This window comes from Kryptolebias marmoratus, linkage group LG3, assembly GCF_001649575.2.
Source record: "Kryptolebias marmoratus isolate JLee-2015 linkage group LG3, ASM164957v2, whole genome shotgun sequence".
Classification (NCBI taxonomy): Eukaryota; Metazoa; Chordata; class Actinopteri; order Cyprinodontiformes; family Rivulidae; genus Kryptolebias; species Kryptolebias marmoratus.
In genome coordinates, this window is record NC_051432.1 from 10498357 (window position 1) to 10521538 (window position 23182).

The window sequence follows — 23182 nt, forward strand, 5'->3', positions numbered from 1 at the left end:
CAGCTGTGAAAATGTCTGACATGTTCAATATGTTCTCAGTTCTACTGTGGAAAAAAAATTGAGATTGTTACCTGATAGCCCTAGCTTAACGACTTAAGTTTACTTGGTAAAGTAAATATTGTGTACTAAAGGGTGTTTTGATGACACCTCTCAAGGAACAATAGTCATAGTAGACATGTACACACATACTTTGTAATCATAATGCAAGGAAAGCATCTATAACTCAGATACCTTGGGATTTGTGGCAATAGTCCAGGCAAAAAGTTTGATCTGATGCTTTAAGTTCTGTAGCTAAAATAATTGTTTTAGGTCGTACTCAAACCTGACACATTTGGTCCACTTTAATGGAAGCAGAGTTCGTTTCCAGCATTGGTCCGGACTTTTTGTGCAGGTGTGAATACAGTCATGAGAACTCTGGTGCGGATCAAACAACCGGACCGAGACCCGCTTTTTGAGGTGATCTCGGTCCGCTGCTCCAACCGCTGTCCCCGTCTTTCTGTCCAATGGGAGCAATGACCGTCACCCATGTGGCTTTGTTTATAAATTATAGTCCGCCTACAAAAAAGCACAATGTGAATGCAAACCGCACCAAACGAAAAAAATAAAGTCCACTTTTCGTCTGGACCAAACAAGCAGACCAAAGGACTTTCCTGGTGTGAATACACCCCTAAAGACATCTGTTTGTTATCTTGTTATGAATGTGTTGTATTTGTTGTCTTTTCAATTGACTTTTCCTTTGGCAATACTCCCTTTCCAGAAGGTATGCCAATTTAACACAGTTGTATTTAAAATTTAATTAGTTCCCACAATAAACATATATGCTAACTGGCACTAACAATCTGCCTTCAGAACATTTGTCTTCATAATGACAATGAAAAAAAAGAGAGATATGTATACAGTGATGTTCTTCACTTTAATGCCACTCAATATAGGCATATATGAAGTGCTGTAATAAAGCTTTTTCTCATAACAAGGGGACGAATTGTGAAAAACAACAAAACGGCATATTTGACTCTTACTTTTGAATGCCTTTTGAGTTATTAATTTATTTATTTCTGTAGCTACACTAAAGCCAGAATGTGCTGAAATGTGCAGAATGTCAGCACAGAAACGGCACTTATAAAACATCAGCCTACATAAAGTGTTAAAAAAAGTGCTAATTATTAAACAATAATGTAGGGGGACTGATTTTGATTGTGATTCTTTTAATTGTGCTTTTCATTCTGCTTGCAGCCATTATCCTGATAGCCTTTCACATCTTCACACTTTATTTTCATCTTGGAGATAATCACACAGTCCTTCATTTAAAAACACAGGAATCATTGTGACATTTCCACAGGCAGGTTAAGATATCCTGAACCCAAAAAGAATAAATAAGTCTCTCTAATGCATCTTGACTTTCTGAGAGCCTCATATTTTATTTTTACACAACTGAAAAAAAAGGATAATTTTTCCTTAGGTAAAAACATTTTTGTGACATTTGTAAAAGTTATCCACTGTAGTCATTGTTTTTTTTTTCCTTTTGAAGGATAACTTTCACTACAAGAAATGAACTGCTGGACTAATGTGTACATTTTTTATCATGCTATATATGTTCATGCTATAGAATGAGTAATTATTGATCCTTATGAATCATAATCTCTTTTCAGCTGTCCCCCAATTTAAAGGTTGAGGCATTAAGGAATGACAACCGGTGACCTTTCCCACTGTGTGCATCTATTATCCAACAGAACTAATCATGCTTTTCTTGTGCCTAAGATAGATGTGAGAAGGCATAGGGATGTGATGTGGAGAAATGTCAAGGTCTTCCTGTGTTCACATTTTGTCTGGGATTGGACTATGGTGTTATAGATCACTTGGATCAACTAAAAATCAGGTCTTATTTAAAATTAGGTGCTATATCCCCAATCTGTAAAAGTTTAAATGAGAACATTCTTTTGGCCCAGTGGTAGGGCCGCTGTCTTTGGACCAGAATGTCACTGTTTTGATTCCCTGCTACTCTCATATGTTGTGGTGTCCTTGAGCAAAACACCCAATCCCTAACTGCTCCCCTGGCACTTAAATAGCTGCCCACTGCTCCATTTGTGTGTATCTCACATGTGTGATGGGTTAAAGGCAGAGAACGAGTTCCGTCGTTGTATGGGTACATACAATGATGACAACACATACCACTTACCATTATTTCCCTTGATCAAACAAATTAATATTTAGCCAATATATAAGGGAAACCTGATGCTGTCATCATGAGTGATGAGCTCCTTAGATATTGTGTGCTGTATCACACTTATATGCTGCACATTTGAATATCTTGAGAACTGGCAGGATTTTGGTAACATCATCTGGGTTTCACTGCTCATTGAACTGTAATATTGAGTGACCAGCAGATCCTGTCTTACTCTGTACCCTTTGTTCTGATGCCAGTGTATACTAGAAACTAGAAAGCTCTGAAATGTTGCATTTGTAGATAAATGTAACCATGTCTCCTGAAAGTATATAGTGCACATAGAGGTATATATATATATATATTTGGCTAAAGAGGTGATGTTGCCCTATATAAAGTGTTGACAGCAACTGATCTGGTGCCACCAAAAAGTAAACCATTCTTTTACAGCACACTGGGTTCAACATTTTAATTCCCCTGAAATAGCTTCTGATGCAGAGGGACTGTGGAATGTACAGATAGATTAAAAGAAACAACCTAGAGGTACATTTTCATAATTATGTTTTGGTGCCAAGCCCGACTGCTTGGCCAGCACTCCTTGAAAAGGAGGGTGGGTGGGAGATATAAGGGCCAAGCAAAGAGAAATCAATATTTCAGCTGAAACTAGCTTAGTTGTGTTTTTGGGTGGGAGTGGAAAAGACCTGTGAGAGAGGCAGACTGTGACTATAGTACCAACTTGACCAAAAGGCAAAAGAGAGTATCAGATTAGCAAACTGCTGTACTCACAATTGTAGCCAACTATTTTTTTTCTGTATGTTGTACCGAGCACCCTAATCCTAAGTACCCATAGTAAAAGGAGATGAGATCAGTCTGTCCTGCCTTTTGCTCCTCAAGACTTAAGCACAGTAAAGCAGGGAGACATCAGGTCCAATTCAAAGTGTAAATACGGCAGTTGTTCTGCGCCTTGGGCAAAGTGAGTCAGCCATTTGTTCCCCTCTCCCTTCTTCTCTTTTTAATGCTGTGTCATTCACAGCCATGTGAACAAGATAATCCAATATCCAGGACTTTGAACTGGAGCTGAACAGTAAGACACTCCTCTACAGCATGTCCTGGCACAAGATTTGATTTGTTTATATTGCTTTCAATTACCTGTCTCTGTCCCTTGTTGAGCTCAATAAAATTTTACATTGTGAATATTTATCTCTGGGTGCCAATTCCCTCCTCTTAGGGCCTTCACGTAGGCATTCAAATTTCACTGTAAATATGAATCACATTTTCGAGCTCTCTGTGCATGTGGTCACATAAAAACCCCATTGGTCCTTGACATTTTTAAAGGAATGAACAAGCCTGTTGCGGCAAGATTGCTAGAATATTCTTTTGTATTACATCAGGTGCCTCCATTCGCCTTCCAACCGAAGCAGCTGCGTAAGTCTGCAGGCATGTGCATTTGTCTGTGTGGGTTTTAACCACGCTGTCACCTCCACACACCCCCCACCACCACCTCCGTGTTTGATTCTAACCTCTCCCAGCTAGCAGAGCTGCTTCACATCCTCAGGAGCTTGCAGCATATTATCATATTTATTGAGAAGCCAGCCATGGTCTTAGCAGGAATTCTCAAACCTTAGCCATGGACCAGAGAAACGACCACTGTAAATCACACTGTCAGCCTTTCATGCAAGCTCAGTCATGGTTGTCAGGGAGACTGGGATGTGATTGTGATGGCTATGCTGCTTTTTGCTGCATCCAGCCACAGCTTTGACTGAAAATCCCACTAAAACAAATAAAATAAAATCATTACAGAGGAAACAAATTAATTTCATTTATTTTATTTTATTTTATTTTATTTATCTGTCAAAAAGATCCATGCTCTTATATGTGAGTTATTATAAACAAAGTTTCTCCTTAGATACAGAATTATTTAAAAGAGCATACAGGCTGTGCTTCCTTTGAATGTCTTTAAAATACTATTAGTTATTTAAAAGCTGATTAATAGTTGTTTTATATAAATACTTAAAAATTTATTTTTTGATTTTTTTTTTTTTTCCGTTTGTACACTTATTATCTTAAATCTCCAAATGAGTGATTATGTAAATAAAGCAGGTAATTCTGCTGGAACTTCAAAGCAAGCCGATTTGCTGCCTCGCAGTATTTAGCCGTGTCTATGTGTCACTTTTCACTTACTGATAAATAGTGTAAATACATATGCATGCAGTGTTATACCAAAACAAAAGAAGATAGGTTGGTAGACTTGTTGTTGTCCTCGATGTGCTGTTAACAGTGTTACAGTCCACTACAGTAAATCTTTTTGTGTCACGCCCTGCCTCCTGTGCAATGCTGTTCTTTTTTCCAAGAGTATAAAAAACTGTCATGTTGCCAAAGTGTGTATCGTATGGGTCTAATCAAGGTTTCGTCTGCATTGTTTCATGCTGCAATACAATGATATTTGGCCATGCATAACACTGTTTGATTGAAAACAACAGGAATAGTTCTGCTCAAATTTGAAAATGCAACTCTGTCCATGAGTTGTACTTTAAAATTTATGAAACATCCACAGAATCTTCTGTATTGTTTGTCTGTGCCTGTATTCTGCTTTTTTTTTTTTCTTGTACTTTTTTTTCCATTAAATATATTTATATATTTGTTTCCCTTTTTTTCTATTTTAGCATGTTCTCATGATTACTGAGTGTTTGATGATTCATCATTTACTTTTCTGTTTATGGCACTGTCAAGTTCAACGTAACATAAAAGAGAATTTCTGAATGTTTGTTTTCTGAAAATCCTATACATACCCTGTAAACACTAATGATGAAAAAGTGAAAGGACTAAACATTAATGCAACGTCTGAACTTTTTCCTTTTTTGTCTTTGTGAACATAAATAGGAAAAAGATGAACTCAGTGACACTATTAAAAACAGTGCTGTCAAAGGACGAGCCTATAATGCTCAGAGGAAAACTTTAAATACACTGTAGGGTACTTAACGTGGCAATCCGTTTTTCACTGAAAGAAAGTCACGGCATGTAGCTATTATCAGTTTGTTTCAGATCGAACAGTTTCATTTCCATAGCTGCTACTGTACCCCATTGTGCATCTCCACCTCTGTTAAATGTTCCAGTTGTAAAGGTTTGGTCACAGGGGACCTGAACAATTGCTTTTGCTGACCTAGTAGCAGCTTTGTTAAGGAGTCATTGACCGTATAGAATTGGGTCATTGAACTTCCATGTTGCCATCAAGGGGTCATTGTGAGTGTCTTAACCTTGGCCAGTTACAATTTAGCATCAGGGAATAAAAGACTTCTGGGGATTTTTCTTGTAATGATAAATAGAAATAGTGTTTTCTTTTGTGTTTCATTTTTTAATGTTACTTTATTGTTTATTAATCCCTTTCTGTTTATTTCTTTTTCTTGTGATATAAGATGCAGAAGTGTATTCCTAATACTTCACTAGTGGGTAAAGACTTTGTTTGGGCTTTTGTTAAAGGGCACAAAGATTTAGCATCCAAAACTTGCATTAAATCCACATTACAAATAGAACTGACATGCTGTGCAATCAGCTTTTGCACACTGAACCAGAAGTCTGCCAAGGAGATGGTTTGTGAAAGAGAGTAGGATAGTATTCTGAACATGTCACTTTGTAAACAGTCACTTTGTAAACAGTGACTTAAACTCATTTCCATTCTGACTTAAGAAGTGTAGCGAGAACTCCTAAGTGCATTAGCGTCGTTCGCAATTTAGGTCCACTTTGTCTTTTTGTTGTGGACAGACAAAGGTAGCAGAGGGAGAATTTAAACAGCTCTTTGTAATCAAAGTGACTAACACATCATGTAGCCTCACCATAGAGGGGAAGGTAAATAGCTATTTTTGTTCTGACTGATTTGGAATAAATTTCCTACCAGACAGCATGAACACACTAGTGTCACTCAACAAAGGAACTGTTTTTTTTGTTTTGTTTGTTTGTTTGTGTTTTTAAACAGATATCTTATGTTAGATTGTTTTTTTGTTTTGTTTTGTTTTTTTAAATTAGAAATGTAAAAATAGAACTATAAAAGTCAAGCATATGTTTCATCAGAGCTAGAGCCAAGTGCAAAACAAGCATTACAACAAATATTATGCTGAACATGGTGGAATATCCATTGCCTTTGTTCCTCTTATTTCACACTTTTAATATGCCACAAGGTTTGGCATTGCTTTGATGTTGTTGCAAGCCCGGTGGGTATTCCTCTGGAGGCAATATGCACTTCACTCTTTAATAAGGATTGATTTTCAAAGGCGTGGTTTATAGTCAGTCGCAGCAGGTCATTGAGTCCTGCTGCTTGGTATCCCCAATAGTTTCAAACTTCACACAATCTCCATGGCTTGTGTTGCCTAATGTCATGCACCTCGACCTGTTTCTGTCTCCCACAGTAGGTACAATATGTGTGTTAAGTTATCATTACTTGGAGCTGATGACTCGTGACTAAAACAAATAGAAGTACTCCTGTGAGGGCTGGCATGTAATTGTTTCACATTCTGCATACTGTATTCCCCTGTCACATGTTCCGTTCCTTCTATTTTGACAGACTGATTTATTTACTGTATGGTTAAGTGTGTGTTAACAGGGGAGAGGGAGGGAAAACAAGATGCATGATTGTGATGATTTTGCACATTTAAAATGGATGAAATGGTGCATTTTATGGCATGTAAATAAACTCCTCACAAGCACCATCCCAGCTACAAGTAAATATCAAGACACCAGAGGTTTAATTTAATAAAGTACTTCTGTCTGATATCACATATAGTAACTTAAGATGTTATTCTCATTGAAGACATTTCTTACTGTCTTCTGCAGTTGAAGTCCACTTTTTGTATTTGTCTCAACTTAAGCTGTTATGCCCAGGAACGTGGCTAACCTGAGCACTGTTAGCCATTTGTGATAGATAGGTAGAACTAGTTCTGCTTTTAGGAGTTTGGTGTTGGAAATGTCATGATTAAAAAGACTATCTTGACAAAATGGAGAAAGATTGAGGTTACATAAAAGTCAACAAAATGGGAGCTGTGCATCCTGTCAAGGCCTTTTGACAGAATTGTTCTGTAATATGGCCACAAGGAGGAACCCACTTTTAAACTGCTTTCCATCATTCAGAAATGTATCAACCAAGCCAGCTACAACCCATGACGATTTGTGCTTACACAAATGAAGCCACCATCACAGAGCAGAAAGTTGCAGTAGCAGCATTGAATGGAGTGGAGCACTGCTTGAGCTGCCCACTTTATGCGTATGTGTCAACTTGACTCTGTGACTACCTCCCTTGCTGGATCAAAGGCATAGCAGCAGCAGGTTGACTTCAGCATCTCATGCTACCTGATTCATGACATAAAATCATACAGAGACAGGAAAAAGGCATCTCAGACTTGAAGTGAATAGGTTTGTGAAAGGAATTTTAGGCTAAACTGCAGGGAAGAGGCTTTGCCTTGACATTATTTAATGTGTTACCATCATGTGTTCTTCCTGACAATATATTAGAAGTGGTCTTTGCTAAAGTAATATAAAAAAAAGAAAAACTATTACTATCTGAGCTACTTCCAGTTACTCAGCTTAATTTCAGTGATTTAAATAGCTTACATGAGAATGTCCATCTCTCCAACTGCCATGGAAACCTTCATCAAATTAGAATTGAAGTGATTATCCAAGGCAGAGCTAAAGGACAGAATCGATAGTTCTTTGTTCTAGGCTAAAATGAAGAATGGCCATTCAGCAGGGATCTCTCTCCCACACATACACAGAAACAAACACACACACACACTCATCCATTTGCCTCTTTGAATTTCTTACTCTGCTCCAACATCTTTGACCATATCAGCATTAGTCTCAGACCTTCTGTTTTGGTTTTTCCCACCACTCTTTAGGAAAAATAAATAGATAAACACCCAAAGGAGAAAGTTCTCCTTAGATAATTGCAATTAGTAGTTGTGGCTGGATTTTGCATTGTTGGCCCTGGCCTTGCTCTCTGTGTTGGGTAACAGGGAGTGGGAGTGGGCCTGTTGGGCATGTTTCCAGCTTTCAGAGAGCCCTCTGCCCCTTTGTCTCACATGAGACTCTGCAGCAGTCAGAGGGCTAAGCAGAGCTAGAGATAGAAAAGTGTTTAAGTGAATAAAGTCATAGAAGAAAAACATGATTTCTGTTGATTGAGGAGTGCATTTCGACTCTAATATGAGGGAATTCTGAATGGAAAAAAGTGTAGCTCTTGTGTCTTTCTTGGAAGCATGCTCCTTCGTAGAGGTATAACAAATGACATAAATACTTTCCCAATGAAAATCCTCTGTGATTTCAGGTTCAGTAGATAAAAATTACACAAAGTTGCACAGGAAAATAAAATATTGCATCACAAATGGAAATATGTTCATTTATCATCTCGCATGTATTACACTGGAGAATAGACGCAAGAGGATATCACTTATACTGTTTCAACATTTTTTTTCTTTTTCTAGCAAGGATCAGGAAAATAGTCTACCAGATGTAGTCCACTGAAGTAAAAATAAACAAACAATACTTTCAGTTTCAATTGCCCACTCATTTTTACCTCATTACTTTACATTTTACTTTGCAAAGACAAAAAGAAACTTGCAACAAGTTCAATATTTAATATATTTGCAGAAAATGTGTGGTTCGCCTACACAAACGTAAAACAGTAACTGAAAGCATGGAAATATGTAAATAAGCTTTGTATGGTTCTCAAACATCTGCAAACAGCCACTCAGGTTTATGTGACGCTAAGTCCAATCACACTCTGCCTTTCACTCTCTCACACATGCCACTTTAAACTCATACACACCATGCTTCGCATAAAGGACTGTAATCCATCAATGTGCTCATTGCTGTCATGAGTAAAGAGACAGAGCTCTAAGCAAGAGTCCTCTAAAACAAATTTGATTTACTTCAGCTTCTCTCAAACAGTGACATGTGAGCACTAGAAGTGCTAACACAGACTGGCACCTTTTGCTGCCAACAGGCATGTGTCTATTTAGTTCAGTTTCAAAGCCAGGGCTCATCCTGCAATCTGATTTGTTTGGGACTGGGATTGGATTATGAAGAGTTTAAAGTTATGAAAATTAGCTGTGAGTGACAGTGACACTGTGGAGAAATGTGGTGACTTCATGAGGGACAGCAGCAGGATGTGTGTATGTTCCTGACATAAAGACTGAAAGATGTAGTTGTTCTGGTTTTGAATATTTTACACCTCTAATGTTTTCCACCTTTGTAATTTTACTCAACCAGTTCGTACAGTACTTTGCAGCGCACAACAGACTCTTCACATTTCCTCAAGTGTGATTAATCAGTTAGGAGTGCTAGCTGCTGTATTCGTTTCACGTAACTAAATTATCTCATTAAAGTATTTAAAAATTAGCTGTGATAATGTGCTACATGTGTTTTTCTAAGAGTTGTGTCAGATTAGACATGTTATCTATGTTAAGTGTACCTTGACATAAAACAGACAGTCAAACCAAGATTTTTTTTTATTTTTATTTATATATAAAATACTTCTAACACCTTAATTATGTTATAAAGAGTCCTATCTGCACCACCAAAGTCCCAGAATGACTTAACCACACAAATCATTCATCAGAACCATGCTGGAAATGTTATCTTAATAAGTTCAGCTTCCACTATAGACATTCCTTGAACCTGGTCATTTTGGACCTCAATGAATCCAATTATCTTTTCTTTTTTCTTTTTTTTTTTTTCGCCAGCTGAAGGTTACATCTTAACTTGTGAAATTACTCTCTACTGTATCGCAAACATTCCTGACACAGATTGCCATTAAATTGACCCTGTAATGAATGAGTCTGAAACATTATGTGTGTGACAGGAGTGTTCATTTATTTCATTTAGGTAAAAAAAATCCCACCATTTCAATAAATGTCTCCACACAAAAACTTGGAATCTCATACAGGTATTGCAGAATCCTTTATTTGAAGAAAAAAAAAAAAAAAAAAGGAACTCCAATCCTATACATTTAAAAGTGGTCTATGTGCATTGCTGTGCTATAAATCTTTTCACTGCCGTCAAGTTTGTATTACATTTGTATTGAATTCTATGGTTATTTGCAAGTGTAAATAGATGCAGAAGCAGCTACAGTTGCTGTTGCACTTTGTGTAAAGTCTGAGGCACTTAATCTGCAAATATAACACTGTTGCTGGAATAACTGGGCAATGCAAAAAAATATGGCAGTTTTAGAATAATAAAATGCTGTGCGCATAAACTACAATAAAATTCAAAACTGGTGTTCGGTTAAGACAGCATGAGTCCCCTTTGGTCTTTGCCCCGCTTGAAGTAGCTGTTAACTTTTCAGAGAGCCTACATCAGGTAAACAACAGGTAAAATAATAACTGCTCATAGCATTTCTACATCACCTCAACAGATCTGAGCTATCAGTTCAACAAAAGTGGAAAGGAAGAATCGTTCAACTCTCATTTTATTGGATCGAGTAACATATCTGAACAAGCATTTGTGCTTAATGTCAAAGGCAATAATTTTGACTTTAAGTCACAAAAAATGTTCTACATGTAATCCACACCTCCCACATAAGCGCATATCTCGTGTCACAGTTGTCACAAACAGCCTTCTTAAGTATATAATGCACTGGTACATTTAAATACAAGTGTCAGGTGAAGACAACTTTTTTTTTTTACCTATTTTTGGTGCAACCTTTGCTTCAAGCAAAATCTCCTCACCATAGAACATTGCTCAGGTGCTCCCTCTAAGTGATGCTGATTACAGTTGTGACCTTAACAACTACTGACCTATCTTGTGTGTCCAAAATCTTGGAATTACTAGTCAGCTCACAACTGTGTTCATTCTGTAAAGATAGTGCCTTGGAGCCAGAACAGTGAGGGTTTCAAGCAACCTGTAGTTGTTTTACTGCAGCATCTGACATTGTCTGTGTCATTTTTAACTCAAATAATAAAAAGAAATGATGTGCTCTTTTTTGATTTCTTTCAAGGCTTAATATATCAGGTTATTACTCACAAATGCTTCAAATTGCATTTCAAATTAAAAGACCTTGTGCTTATTATTATTTATTGAACATACTCTTTTTTCCAGTACAATATTGTATGTAACATTTTTATGTTGATATCAACCATTAGTTCTAAGAAATTAAAGACACAATTTCTCCAGCTTACAGACTGCTTTAACTGAAGAGTTCTGTTTTATGTAAAGTTTTTTTTCCTTCTTTTGAACTGTCTACGAGTTCACTGGTTTTACTCAAATGATTGATATTTTGTTACCTTTAGCTGTAATTTGCTATACATATAAAAATATATTTTATGTTTCATGGCAGAAAAAAAACTAGCAATTACCAACAACTTGGAATGAAAAGATATTCCAAATTTCTCAGTGCCTCCTGGGGTAAAAACAAAATTTTCACCATCCAGATCTTAGTTATAAGCATTAATGTTTTGTCGTTGTTGTTGTTGTTGTTTGCATTCTTTAGGTGGCTAACCTGGCTTGCTCCATTTCCAACAATGAAGAGGGTGTGAAGTTGGTACGAATGGCAGCCACCCAAATTGACAGCCTATGTCCACAGGTGAGCACTTAAAAATACAACAATTAACATGTTTTGGTCATTAACCCTTCTCAGCTCATCTCAAATGAATATCTTTGAACTTCTCTTTTATAAATAGGAATGGTTTGAAATGGTAGGGGGAGGGAAAAAAAAGAAATTTTACAGAATCTGAGGAAATGCTATAAATAATGCGTAGGAGGCACTTGTAGCACCGTTTCTCAGAGTGCAGACAAAGGAGGATGGTAAAATTGATCGTTTATTTCCAAGGTTAACGGTAGACTTTATTCACATGGGACAGAACACCGTAACAGAAAAGAGAAATGGAGAAGGGAGGCTAAACTTAAAATTCAAACTTCAATGTGAACGTTCCGCTATATAAACCCACTGAAACCCACTAACTTAGAAAACTTTGGGAGGAATCGTCTCTCGGTGCCCCTCAGCCATGCTCAGCAGAGACAGATTAAAAAACATAATAGGCACAGACTTTGTGACTGGGGAAAGAGGAACAAAAAGAAAATATTACAAAGAGAGGTTTTTTTGTTTTGTTTTGTTTTTTCCTCCCCATCTGTTCTGAGTCAGTTTAAACCAGGCCTCTTATTTTTGGATGCACAAAACACTAAATATACTAATTCAACAACTGCTGTGTCTAGAGTGATATTTGGTGTTATCGTTTTAGTAATACCAATACATTATTTATGTGGTTTTGGGATCACTTGCTAAGCCTTTTTGCTATCTCTCCCACCACCGGGCCACAGCATAGACTGATTGCTATCATGTCTAGGAACATGAAACAAAATTAGTCTTACTTGAATCCTGATGAGCTCAGCCACTGTGCTTATTGATGCCCCACTAGTCACCCCACAGAGTCAGTGAGTTACTCCTGATTTCATACTGCCAACTGTGCGCAGAGCTCGTTGTATCATTTATGTTAACAAATAGATGCAGACACAGGCTAAACCAGATTACTTTGCTAACACGATCTCAATCAGGCTGGGCTCCTTGTTTATTTGCAATGCACAAGTGTTGCCACAGCCTCTTATTAGATAATACCTGCCCGCCCGCAGCTCGACAGCCAATCAAATAATAAATAACTGGTAACTGTAGCACTTATTGACAGAAAGTTCCATGGAAAGAACAAATTCAACAGTCTGATGATTGTGTTCACACAAGTGTGACAAATTTAAGGTTGGGTAGCTTGTTTCTTTGTTTTAAACCAACATATACAACACATACATTTGTCAAACTCTAGTCAGTTCACAAATTGTAGTTCTGAGCAGTGTTAGTACCAAGAATTATTGCAGAGCTGAAAAAAAGAATAGTTCTATAAATATCCTAAGCTGCCATCCATGCTGTCAGCATTCCCTCTATACATACAGGTTTATGAAAGATTAAATCAGTCTTGAAAAAAAACTGTTGAACTTATGAATCATGAATCAATTCACAAAATCCAACATTTTGCACACGGATGTGTTCTAACTTTCAATGAGCCAGAGTTATGCAGAACACCCACTTCATGGTTTGTTTGGTTTTCTTGTTGTTGTTTTTCTGAGGACTTACTTGTTATTGCCTTTAATCATAATTTAGAGTTCCTATAGACAGGACTGTGACAGCTGTGCCTCATACTTAGATCAGAGTTGGCATAGAAATGTATTTACAACCTCTACAAGCAAGAAAAAAAGAAAATTCTTTAATGACTTGGAAAAATTACGAAGCTCTAATTTTTACTGCAAAATGTGATGGAATTAAAGAAACTCCAGCATCCAGGCTGAAGTCATAAGAATTATGCTCTTTTTTTGGCTTTTTTTGAGGCAAAATAAACAAATAGAAAACAGGTACTGTATCGAAATCACCTGGTTTTAAAAGGTTTTCATAACAAAACAAAGTGCTTGGGGAGTAATGAATTAGTACGTAATTATGTAAATATGTAATTTTTGATCTTTTTTTACAGTAATAAAAATATACACATATTGAGACTGTCAATTTAAAACATGTAACTCCAAGTACCCCTGCAAATATGTACAATTAGGTTTGAAGCTTGTAACCACAGTATAAGTCTTTTTTTTCTGTAAGTACAAAGTCATGTGTGTTTATTTATTGTACAAGTGTTGATTTATTGTAACCCATCGTCTGTGTCAGGTTATCAACGCAGCACTGACTCTTGCTGCCCGGCCCCAAAGCAAGGTGGCCCAGGACAACATGGATGTTTTTAAGGATCAGTGGGAAAAGCAAGTGCGCATTCTGACCGAAGCTGTGGACGACATCACATCTGTGGACGACTTTCTTTCAGTTTCAGGTAAATGGCAGCAAAACTTCATCCTAGACTGGATGAGGGAAATTCAAAAACAAAAAAAAAAGTATCCACCCACGTTTTTCTCACTTAAAAAACAAAACATGGATAAACAATACTTCATTGATTAGTCAGTTAACAAACAGATATAAAGTTATTTAAAACAAATTCTAACAACAGAAAACTTTTTATTTCTTTTGCACCATGTAGACTTTTTTTTTTTAAACTTTTATTCTTTGAAAACAATTGGCTATATAATATGAGCACCACATTCAGAAAAAAACATGAAAAACTTTACCCAATTCTTGTTATCTTAAATATTTTCCAGTTACAAATAAACTAAATATTTTGAGAGAGAGAAAGAAAAGAAAAAAAGCCTACCCAGTCTATAATTTTTTGAATAGACATTCTTTTTATTCTCCCTTCTTCCAGAGAACCACATCCTTGAGGATGTCAACAAATGTGTAATTGCCTTGCAAGAGGGAGATGTGGACACTCTTGACCGAACAGCTGGAGCTATTCGGGGACGAGCTGCCCGTGTGGTCCACATCATTAATGCTGAGATGGAAAACTATGAACCTGGAGTCTACACTGAGCGTGTGCTGGAGTCCATCAAGCTCCTGTCTGAAACCGGTTTGTGCACAGCACCTTTGTGACACAAAGAACCAAAGCTAAACATATTAGTTTTACATTGCATTTTGTTTTATAAGAGAAATAAATCAGTATAATCCCCTTTTCTTGAATTGTGAAAGTATCAAATAGTTTGCTTGGAGCTTTTTGGCAAGTGAATTTACTTTCACACACTATACTCTAACAGTTCCTTTGGCTTCGTATTCTGGTCATGACTTACTGATAAACTTGCCTGAATGCTCAGTTTTCTACAGTTTTGATTAGTGTCTTGGCTCCAACACAAATGCTGGACACGTGTGCACCCCTTTACCAGTCTTGGCTCTCATTCATTCCTTCTTCTTCATCTTCTTTTTTGTGCAGTGTCAGGGCTTATTGTAGGAGATTTAAGTTTATTTCTGAGGATGGCAAGAGAGAAAATGAACTCATTTTTCTGTTTACAGTAAATGTTACATTAAAATTGTCTAGAGTACATCTCAGCATATGTAAAAATCAAGGATGAAGAAAGGAACATAAGGTCAGTTCTTAAGGCGGCAGAATTTGGGTTGTCTAGATATTAAATATGGGCCTAAAGAGAAGGATGAGTCATAATGACAGAAGACAAAGTCTTTTACTGAATACAAATTAGAAAACCAACAAGTATCCCTAAACATCAGTGAAGAAAAGAAGAGCAGTTGGTGTTAAAACTCTTTAAAAAAATGCCACGTATCCTCATAACAGGCGTCTACAATCAGACATCATTCCTTTTTTTACAAGTAAAAATATGCCTAAGAAGAGAGACAATAAATGGAGTTTTGCCATCACTGTTGAGTAAGAATATTTACTTCTTAACCACACTGACTTGTATCTACCTGATCCTTGCTTTTACTTCACAGGGACATGTGTAGGTTAGTTTTAATAATAATGAGATTTCAGATTGTGAGGGTATTTTTTAGAGTTTTTTGGTGAAAATTACGCAACAGTTGCTTTGTACATGTCATATGGCTTCTTTGTGGAACAATGCATCTTCAGTTTTATTCAGCTAATAGGTCTTTTACAATCTTTTTGGGGCTGTTTTACCAGTTCTTTAATGAAGCCCCTCTTTTGAAAGTGCTTTGCTACCTTCTTATAGCCTTCTTTACTTTTGTGGGCATCAACTTGAATAGTTTTCAGAGTTCTAGGCATCTGCTGGTACAAAAGTTCTGCAGACCAGTTCCACCAAGATTTACTCTGTTCAATCTTTGGTATTAAAGAAAATTCCTTGCCAAATATGCCAAACACAGAAAAAAAAAGGCTTTTATGCAGTTTAGTAAACAATGTTTCAAAATCCTAGTTTGCATGGTGTATGGATCGGAGCAGGTGACTACAATAATTATATTAATATAATTTTTATTCATCTCCTGTTTTGTCGCAATCGTATTTAGTGAAAATATTCCTACAGTACAACATTGGCTCAAGAATTGAAATTCAAAATAAGCAGTGTTTGTGTCATTGTTGATTGATTCTGTGTATCATCTTCATTCGTATTGTTTCAAGTCAGAGCCTAAGCGAAAACAAAAAAAAAAGTGTCAGTTTAAATTTTTGTTAGAAACATTTTTTGCTCTTTGGAAAAGCTCTGCAAATTGCTTAAAAGTGTACTTGAACATGCCCTTTAAAGATGCATCTTCACAAAGAGTGGAGAAAACAAAAAAACAGGATGAAAGGATATAAGTCATTTACCAATTACCTGTCTACAGGCGGGAAAAAAAAGTCTGACCGCAATCTCTCTCGAATACTGGAAAAAAGTAGAGCATCTCCTGACATGTCATTTTGGTCTGACCAGCCACCCTACCGCCCTCCTTGTTCTACTTTTTTGTTTTGCCCATCCTTCCCGCTCCAGTTTCTGCCTCTCCCATTAGAGCCCATTTAGCGAGGCGGTATATCTGTTGTTTCGCTCGTTACTTTCATCTGCCAGGATAATTGAGAGACACAATCAGCTCCCCTCCCTATTAGCTGATAAGTCGCAAACAGCATTAGGTGAGTCACGTGCTTTCTCAAAGCCATCTGTCTGAGCCCCTCTTCTGGCACTTGGCTCCACCATAGTGCACTACTTACAGTGCTACTTATAAAGTAGCTCAAGCACATTCTGGTCTGTTATTGCATAATTCAGTTTAATTGATTAGGGTAATTAATTGATGATGTATTGTAGCAATATCCTGTGACCACTTGAGGTCAATTTTATACAACTGTAACCTTGTCAAATGCTTTGACTTTTTAATTGTTCTGCTGTTCTATTAATTCGGCACAGAGCATTTATCTTGTTTTAGGAGTCAGCATGACACAGAAGCATTATGTCAGCAGTACTGAGAACAACAAATAGAGAACTGTTGATGTTGCAACATTACATTGATTTTCCCCTGATTGGACTTTATCATGTTTTTTGCTGTTCTAAGAGTTGACATCATAATGGAAATCTATTGGCCTAACTTTACAAGCTTAACAAAGTGCCTGAATGTTAATGCAAAAAGGAGAAAGTACAAGATTCAGTAATTATATTCTGCCTGTACCAGATTGGGTTATTTGTCCAACTTGAAACAGGAAACAGTGCTCAACCTCACAGATAAACAGAGGCAGAAGGCACTTTATCCAGTACGGCACTTTTACGGCTCTTTTAGTTTTGGGAGTTAAATGTTTATTTCAGCAGTAATATCATTGTTTGGTGAAGGTAATGAGTAATTTACCTTCCTGAAATTCCTTTTCATTTGTTCAGCTTAGTTCTGTCAAAAAATTATTCAATTCAGTTCAATTATGTTTTAATGATTCCCATGCTGAAATTGTTTGAACAATTAGCATTGTACTTGTTGCAAATACCTCTTTGAAGAACCTTAATTTGGAGAAATAAAGTTGAATTCAAACTGGACTGATGAGCTAATAGTGAGTCCAAGTAGAACCAAGCTCAAAGTGGATCGCTGCCATCTTAAAACAACTTTGCTCCCAAAAATCTTTGACAACTTATCCAAAACTTGTATTTTAAAAATTTTTAAATTGCTTTTGTATTGCACTGTTATTCACACAGAATTTTCTTATCTGCAGTACAAGTAGCTGCAGTATCAGTCAGCTGTAGCACTTCCGCTGCAGCATGGGGCAGGAAAATCATCATATTTCTGCCAGAGTGATTGTGTTATGTGAAACTCACAGCAGTGTAAAAGTTTATTAAATAGTGTTCACATGAGCAGCTATCAAGTTGTTTAGATTGGAATTATTTAGGATGGCATCAATCCACTTTGCTTTGGCTTCACTCTGTCTTGCCGTTAATTCATCAATCTAATCAAAATTAAACTCTTATTTCTCCAAATTTATGTAATTCAAGGCCTCTTTTCCAGAGATATGATAGATATCTTTATAGTTGAAAGTGTTTCAGTTTTGTCTCTAATTTAGGATTACGACTCAGTATCATGGTTACGTTTTATTTTTTTCTTCTGGGATAATCAGTGAAGTAGCTAGAAATGAGTTCCAGGTGGGCCTGACTGAAAGTGAGTGAGCCACCAATTTTACCACTTGGGAAATAAATGGAAACTGGAACAATTTTAACTTGTATGTTGACCCTGTTTTCTAACAACAGTGGTTCCCAACTATTCAGCTTCTGACCCATAAAACAACAATGGCACATACATGTGACCATTACAATGAACCCTTTACAAAGTTTATTTCAAAACAAACAAACAAAAAAATCATTTGAGAGATCTTAAAAAATATGTAAAGTGATACCAAGCTCATGTATCTCGATTTAAACAAATTGAAGCAAAATTCAAGATTCTGAAATAATAATGTCCTCAAATTTACACTAGATAATATGAAAAATTGTAGCCTGTGATAAATATTGACATTATTTCTTCAGTTCTTTGTAGATTTTGCCACAAACATTTCTGTATCCACCTTTGGGAACCACGGGTGTATAGGGTAAAATCTAAGTAGTCCTTACAAACAAACAAATTCCACTGGATCAACCAAACATGGTAAAACAACAAAGCCAAATCATATATATTAAACTTGTACTATGGAGTTAGTTTAAAGACAATATAGGGTTTCAAAATGAAAAGTAGTACAAAAACATTTATGAAGATTGTTTCATTGGTAGCCTAGAACTATATTTATATATTTTAAATATTGAAATGCCAAAGAAAGAAAAAAGAACCAAATTAGTGGGTGGACCTAGGCTCTGCCAGGCCCACCCACATCCATGCTCATGATAATAACACGTCACAGACGTAAATGACACTAACCACAGCTGATTTTGCAAATTTGCAACTGGCATCCAATATGCCCAGCCTTGTCGACATAAAATTCATCATTGCGGCAGATCTTACCTGCCCATGTCGTTAACATGTTGATGTGCACCATCAACAGGCAAGTCGTTTATCTGGGCAGGAAAATGAGTGTTAGAGCTGTGACAGCACACCCCCCACCCCTCAAGTCACTGTGCTTTTGCAGAATTCTCATTCTCTGTTTGCTAGAGTGGAACTGCTCTCATCAATACTCCAAGAAGGACAGAATTCGGGCTGTTTTAAGTATCTCTGCAAGACTTTTGATGTTAAAAAAGGGCAAGAATGTAGGGTAGAAATTACTATTATTCTTTCTGAATATTTTCTTAACTTCAAATTTGACAGTTTTGTTGAGTAGTTTACATTGTATTTGTTGAATACTTTCTTCCCATCCAACATGAGACCATTAGTTGTTAGAGACAGATGGTCAAAACGCCATATCTCCATGTTTAAGTCACAAATCTTTTAAGTAATTGTTCTAAATGTGACAGGACCTGCTGACCTTGTTGACACACTTGACATGGTTATTCGATATGTATAGTCACATGTAGAAGCTTCAAATGAAGAAAATGGTGTCTGTTTTGTCAGGAGAAAAAAACATCCAGTTGTGGTTGTGAAGAAACTGGAAGTACGATAACCAGCTATGATTTTTATTTCTCCCCAAGACAGAAGGGGGACAGCATTAACATCTCATTTACCTGCCAAAATTGCTTTTACTTCCTGGTACAAATAACTGTCCTCCTCAGTAGGGAGTATTGGTTATTTGGGCAGTATGCCTGCTAAACTAGAATTTATTAACTCAGCAAAGTTTTGTTTGTTTTTACAAAAGCAGATATTGTTTACAAGATAGTTTTAACAGACTTTTAAACATACTGACAATGATTTCTATAAGAAAAATAAAGCATTTTTGACTTCTGAATCTTAGAGTTTTTGCTAAATAATCTCTATACATCAAAATGGGATAGAATTAGAATTTTTCTTCTTAGTAAAATAATCTTTTTATGGCTGAATTCCCCTAAATACAACAAACTTAGTATGCATATCTTATGAATATGTTAATTGACTCCTATTAACTTCTCTTCTTCTTGCCCGCAGTCCTCCCCTACTCGTCTTTTTCATTATGCAAGCTTAGCCACACACGTATTAGTTCTACTTTAAACATAAAGTTAGACACAGTATCAGCCAACATAATCAAATAATGTTTTGTCAGATAGAATGGAAAAAACACTGTGATTAAGCTTAGTGCAAAATTTGTAAATAAGGTCATAAATCACAGAGTGAGTTTGGTTTCAGTAGATTAATACCTGTTGGGAAGCTTATATTACATCTAGTTTTTTTTTGACCGTTTGTTGGATTAAAAGGCAGGTATTTTTCTCTTCACTGTCTGTTTGTCCTCTCCTCTGTGTGAGTCCACAGTGAGCAAATGAGATGAAACACATACATCCACAGAGCAGAAAGGGAGAAGCAAATCAGCAGTAAAGATTTTCACAATAAAATAAAATAAAAAAACCTTTAAGTAACTTTGACTTGTTAGGCACAATATATTTCTAATGTTAATAATGTTATTCAAATTTAATTATTATAATATTAATATTAATACACAACTCAGCTCTCAGGACTGATCTATAAGGTCGGTTGATTGTTACATATAAAACCCCGGCTGTTTGCTCCTGTGATTGGCATCAGTGCACAGCAGTTCAAGTGTAAGAAGATTTTCCCCAAAGCTATTTAAAGCCAAAACACTGATGATACATTCTAGACAAACACAAAGATCGCACAAGTTGAAATACCTTGGGAGGGGCATATGAATTAAATGTTTACATTTCTGGACATTAATACAAATGTCAATGTGGGAAACCAGCAACTGTGTTCGACAAATGTTTCTTTGGCTCCATATGTCTTTTTGATAAAGTGCTGTTGTGTTTCCCCTTCCTGTTTGCCTCTTAGTGGTAGTTGGAGTTTTTAAGGGCTACCATGCACATCTGATCTGGACCATAAAGCACTTATTGATCCTTGTGAACTTTTGCCTTCCTCTCCCCTCAGTCCTCTCAGACCTGATGTCTATGGTTCTGAGCACAGTCAAGGAGAAATCTATAGCTGGGGGGAAAGATGATTAAGTGTTGCTGAACAAAGAAAAAAGGATATAGGACCACACACTTTTTAGAGCATACTGAGTCCAATTAACTAGACTCTACCAAAAAAAAAATCAATAGCTGTCACCAAGGATTTTACTAAGCGATCTGAGTGAAGATTTTAGTAGAATTCATTGCTGTGGCCCCCTCTTTTTTTTTTTCTTTTCTTTTTGTTTTGGTGTTGTGCATGTGTAAAACACTTTAGCTGCGTCTAAATGTGTTTGTGCATTTGCCTTCATCTCTGGAATGGCTGTGTTTTTATTTGATTTCCCTCTGTGTTGATGCCCACGGCAACTCGCGCCAATCACCACCACTCGCCTGTCTTCCTGACAGCTGCCACACCACCATGGCGCTCACCACAACTACAGAGCTTGCCCTTTGACCTTGTCGCAATTTGCTCATCCCTCTTTCTCACATTCGGCGTGGTCAGATTTACGGCCGGGCCGTACTCAGGCAGCCAAGGCACACTGTGCAAAGCTTAGCCATAGATTCCTGACAGACAGTCCACACACGGGGTCTGGGATTGAAGCGTGTCCTTGAGAGGGAGAAAAATCAATAGCCTAATGGGAAAGTGGTTATGACTTCTCTCGCGTCCCCCCTCCTTCTCCTCCTCCTCCTCCTCCTCCCCACCGTTACACTTTTCTCTGTATAATAACACAATGCGTTTACAATAATCTACCTCTCAAAAAGACTGGCATTTTTTTTTGTTTAGTTGCTCATTAATGTGAAGCCTGAAAGAAGATTAAAAACTGATGTATGGTCTACAAGTTGTCTGGGTGCCATTTAGAAAAGGTGGGGAGGTGTTGCTCCTTGTTATTACGCTGGGCCACAGAAAATAGGATTTAGGCTGGGTTTTGCAGTGAGTAATAACACATATACTCACACTGCCTCCCACATGTCATGCCTGTAAATCAGTGGATCAAGTGCACTAAAAGGAAATGCAGCTGGGACTTAAGGGATAGAAATAAAGACACTTCATACTGTCTGCCTTCAAAATAATAGCTCCAAGGACCAGACTCTCTCTTTTTTTTATCTTTAATCAGAAATCCCCCCTCGGTGACCTCAGTCGCTAACAATGTAAAGAAAACTATTTTTACTTAACTGGAAGTGGGGAAGAGCATTGGTGCTCCGTCAGTATTTAAAATGACTTGCTAACATGGGCTGTGTGTGCACAACATCATGGAAGCTGGATGCGTCACTTTTTAAATCTGCATCCATTGTTACCATGATGGGAAAAGAGGTATTATCTGAAATGACAGGCAGATGGCAAGCTCAAAGCTTGAAAAGAGAGGAGCTAAGGTCTCCTAATCAATGCGTAAATAGAGGCGGGAGTTAGAAGAGAGTGCTGATGAGGAAATTGCTATGAGTGGAGCAAAGCAGAATGAGAAGGTTGGAGAAACATTTTAACCTAGATTACAGTGTAGGAGTGCAGACCAGTAAACAGACTAAAATGAATTTTTTTTTTTTTTTCTACACAGTGTGTCAGTGTTGCATAAACATTCAATTTATGGTTAGACCAAGGATCCCTAAAGCTGTTGAGGTCAGGTCAAAGATTCATATGAAAAAGTGACACCTTTGCACGATTATGGGGTGTAAAGAGCAAAGTATCAGATATTGGTTTGAACACATTCTGTGCATCTCTTTTCACACGTGCTGTTTGGATTCATGTATGTGCAGATACAGTGTGGAAAAGGTCTAGCTGAACTTCTATACAATGTCACAATCCTGTCAAATTTCACTTACGGATTTATATCTGTGTGAAAAAGGGCAAGGCACGTTCCTGTGAATTAATCCACCTCCTTCACTATGCTCCAGAGTTAGAACTGGCTGAACTTTTCATAGTAAATCAGAGATGCTGTCTGATATGTAGCCAGTGCAATAGTGGGGGTGGAAGTGACCTCTTGCTAGAAAGTAGCATCTGGATATGTTTACATTTTTTTGTTTCATGTCTGTAGAGAGGATTGATACAAGCAGCAGATGAGAGGAGGGATATTTTGGCTGCTGAGAATGTAAGGACAAATGAACAAAGTTAATGTGAGTAAATTGTTTCCTAAAGGATTGGGTAATTTACTATTTTGTGGATTGCTGTTGCTAGCCCTGTAGCTACACTTGTTCCCACAGTTTAAGTGTTCAACACTTCCTACGCTCTTTCCT

General features: G+C 37.1%; 1 protein-coding gene across 2 annotated transcripts in view; it reads left to right on the forward strand.

Moving 5' to 3' along the window:
- Nucleotides 1-23182, forward strand: part of ctnna2 (catenin (cadherin-associated protein), alpha 2) — a 293925-nt gene that overhangs the window by 239693 nt on the left and 31050 nt on the right. For both annotated transcript variants that reach the window (XM_017405479.3, XM_017405486.3), the window contains exons 10-12: nucleotides 11631-11723; nucleotides 13839-13995; nucleotides 14422-14622. In XM_017405479.3, coding sequence (XP_017260968.1) covers nucleotides 11631-11723; nucleotides 13839-13995; nucleotides 14422-14622 — 451 coding nt within the window. The remainder of the gene's footprint in view (nucleotides 1-11630; nucleotides 11724-13838; nucleotides 13996-14421; nucleotides 14623-23182) is intronic.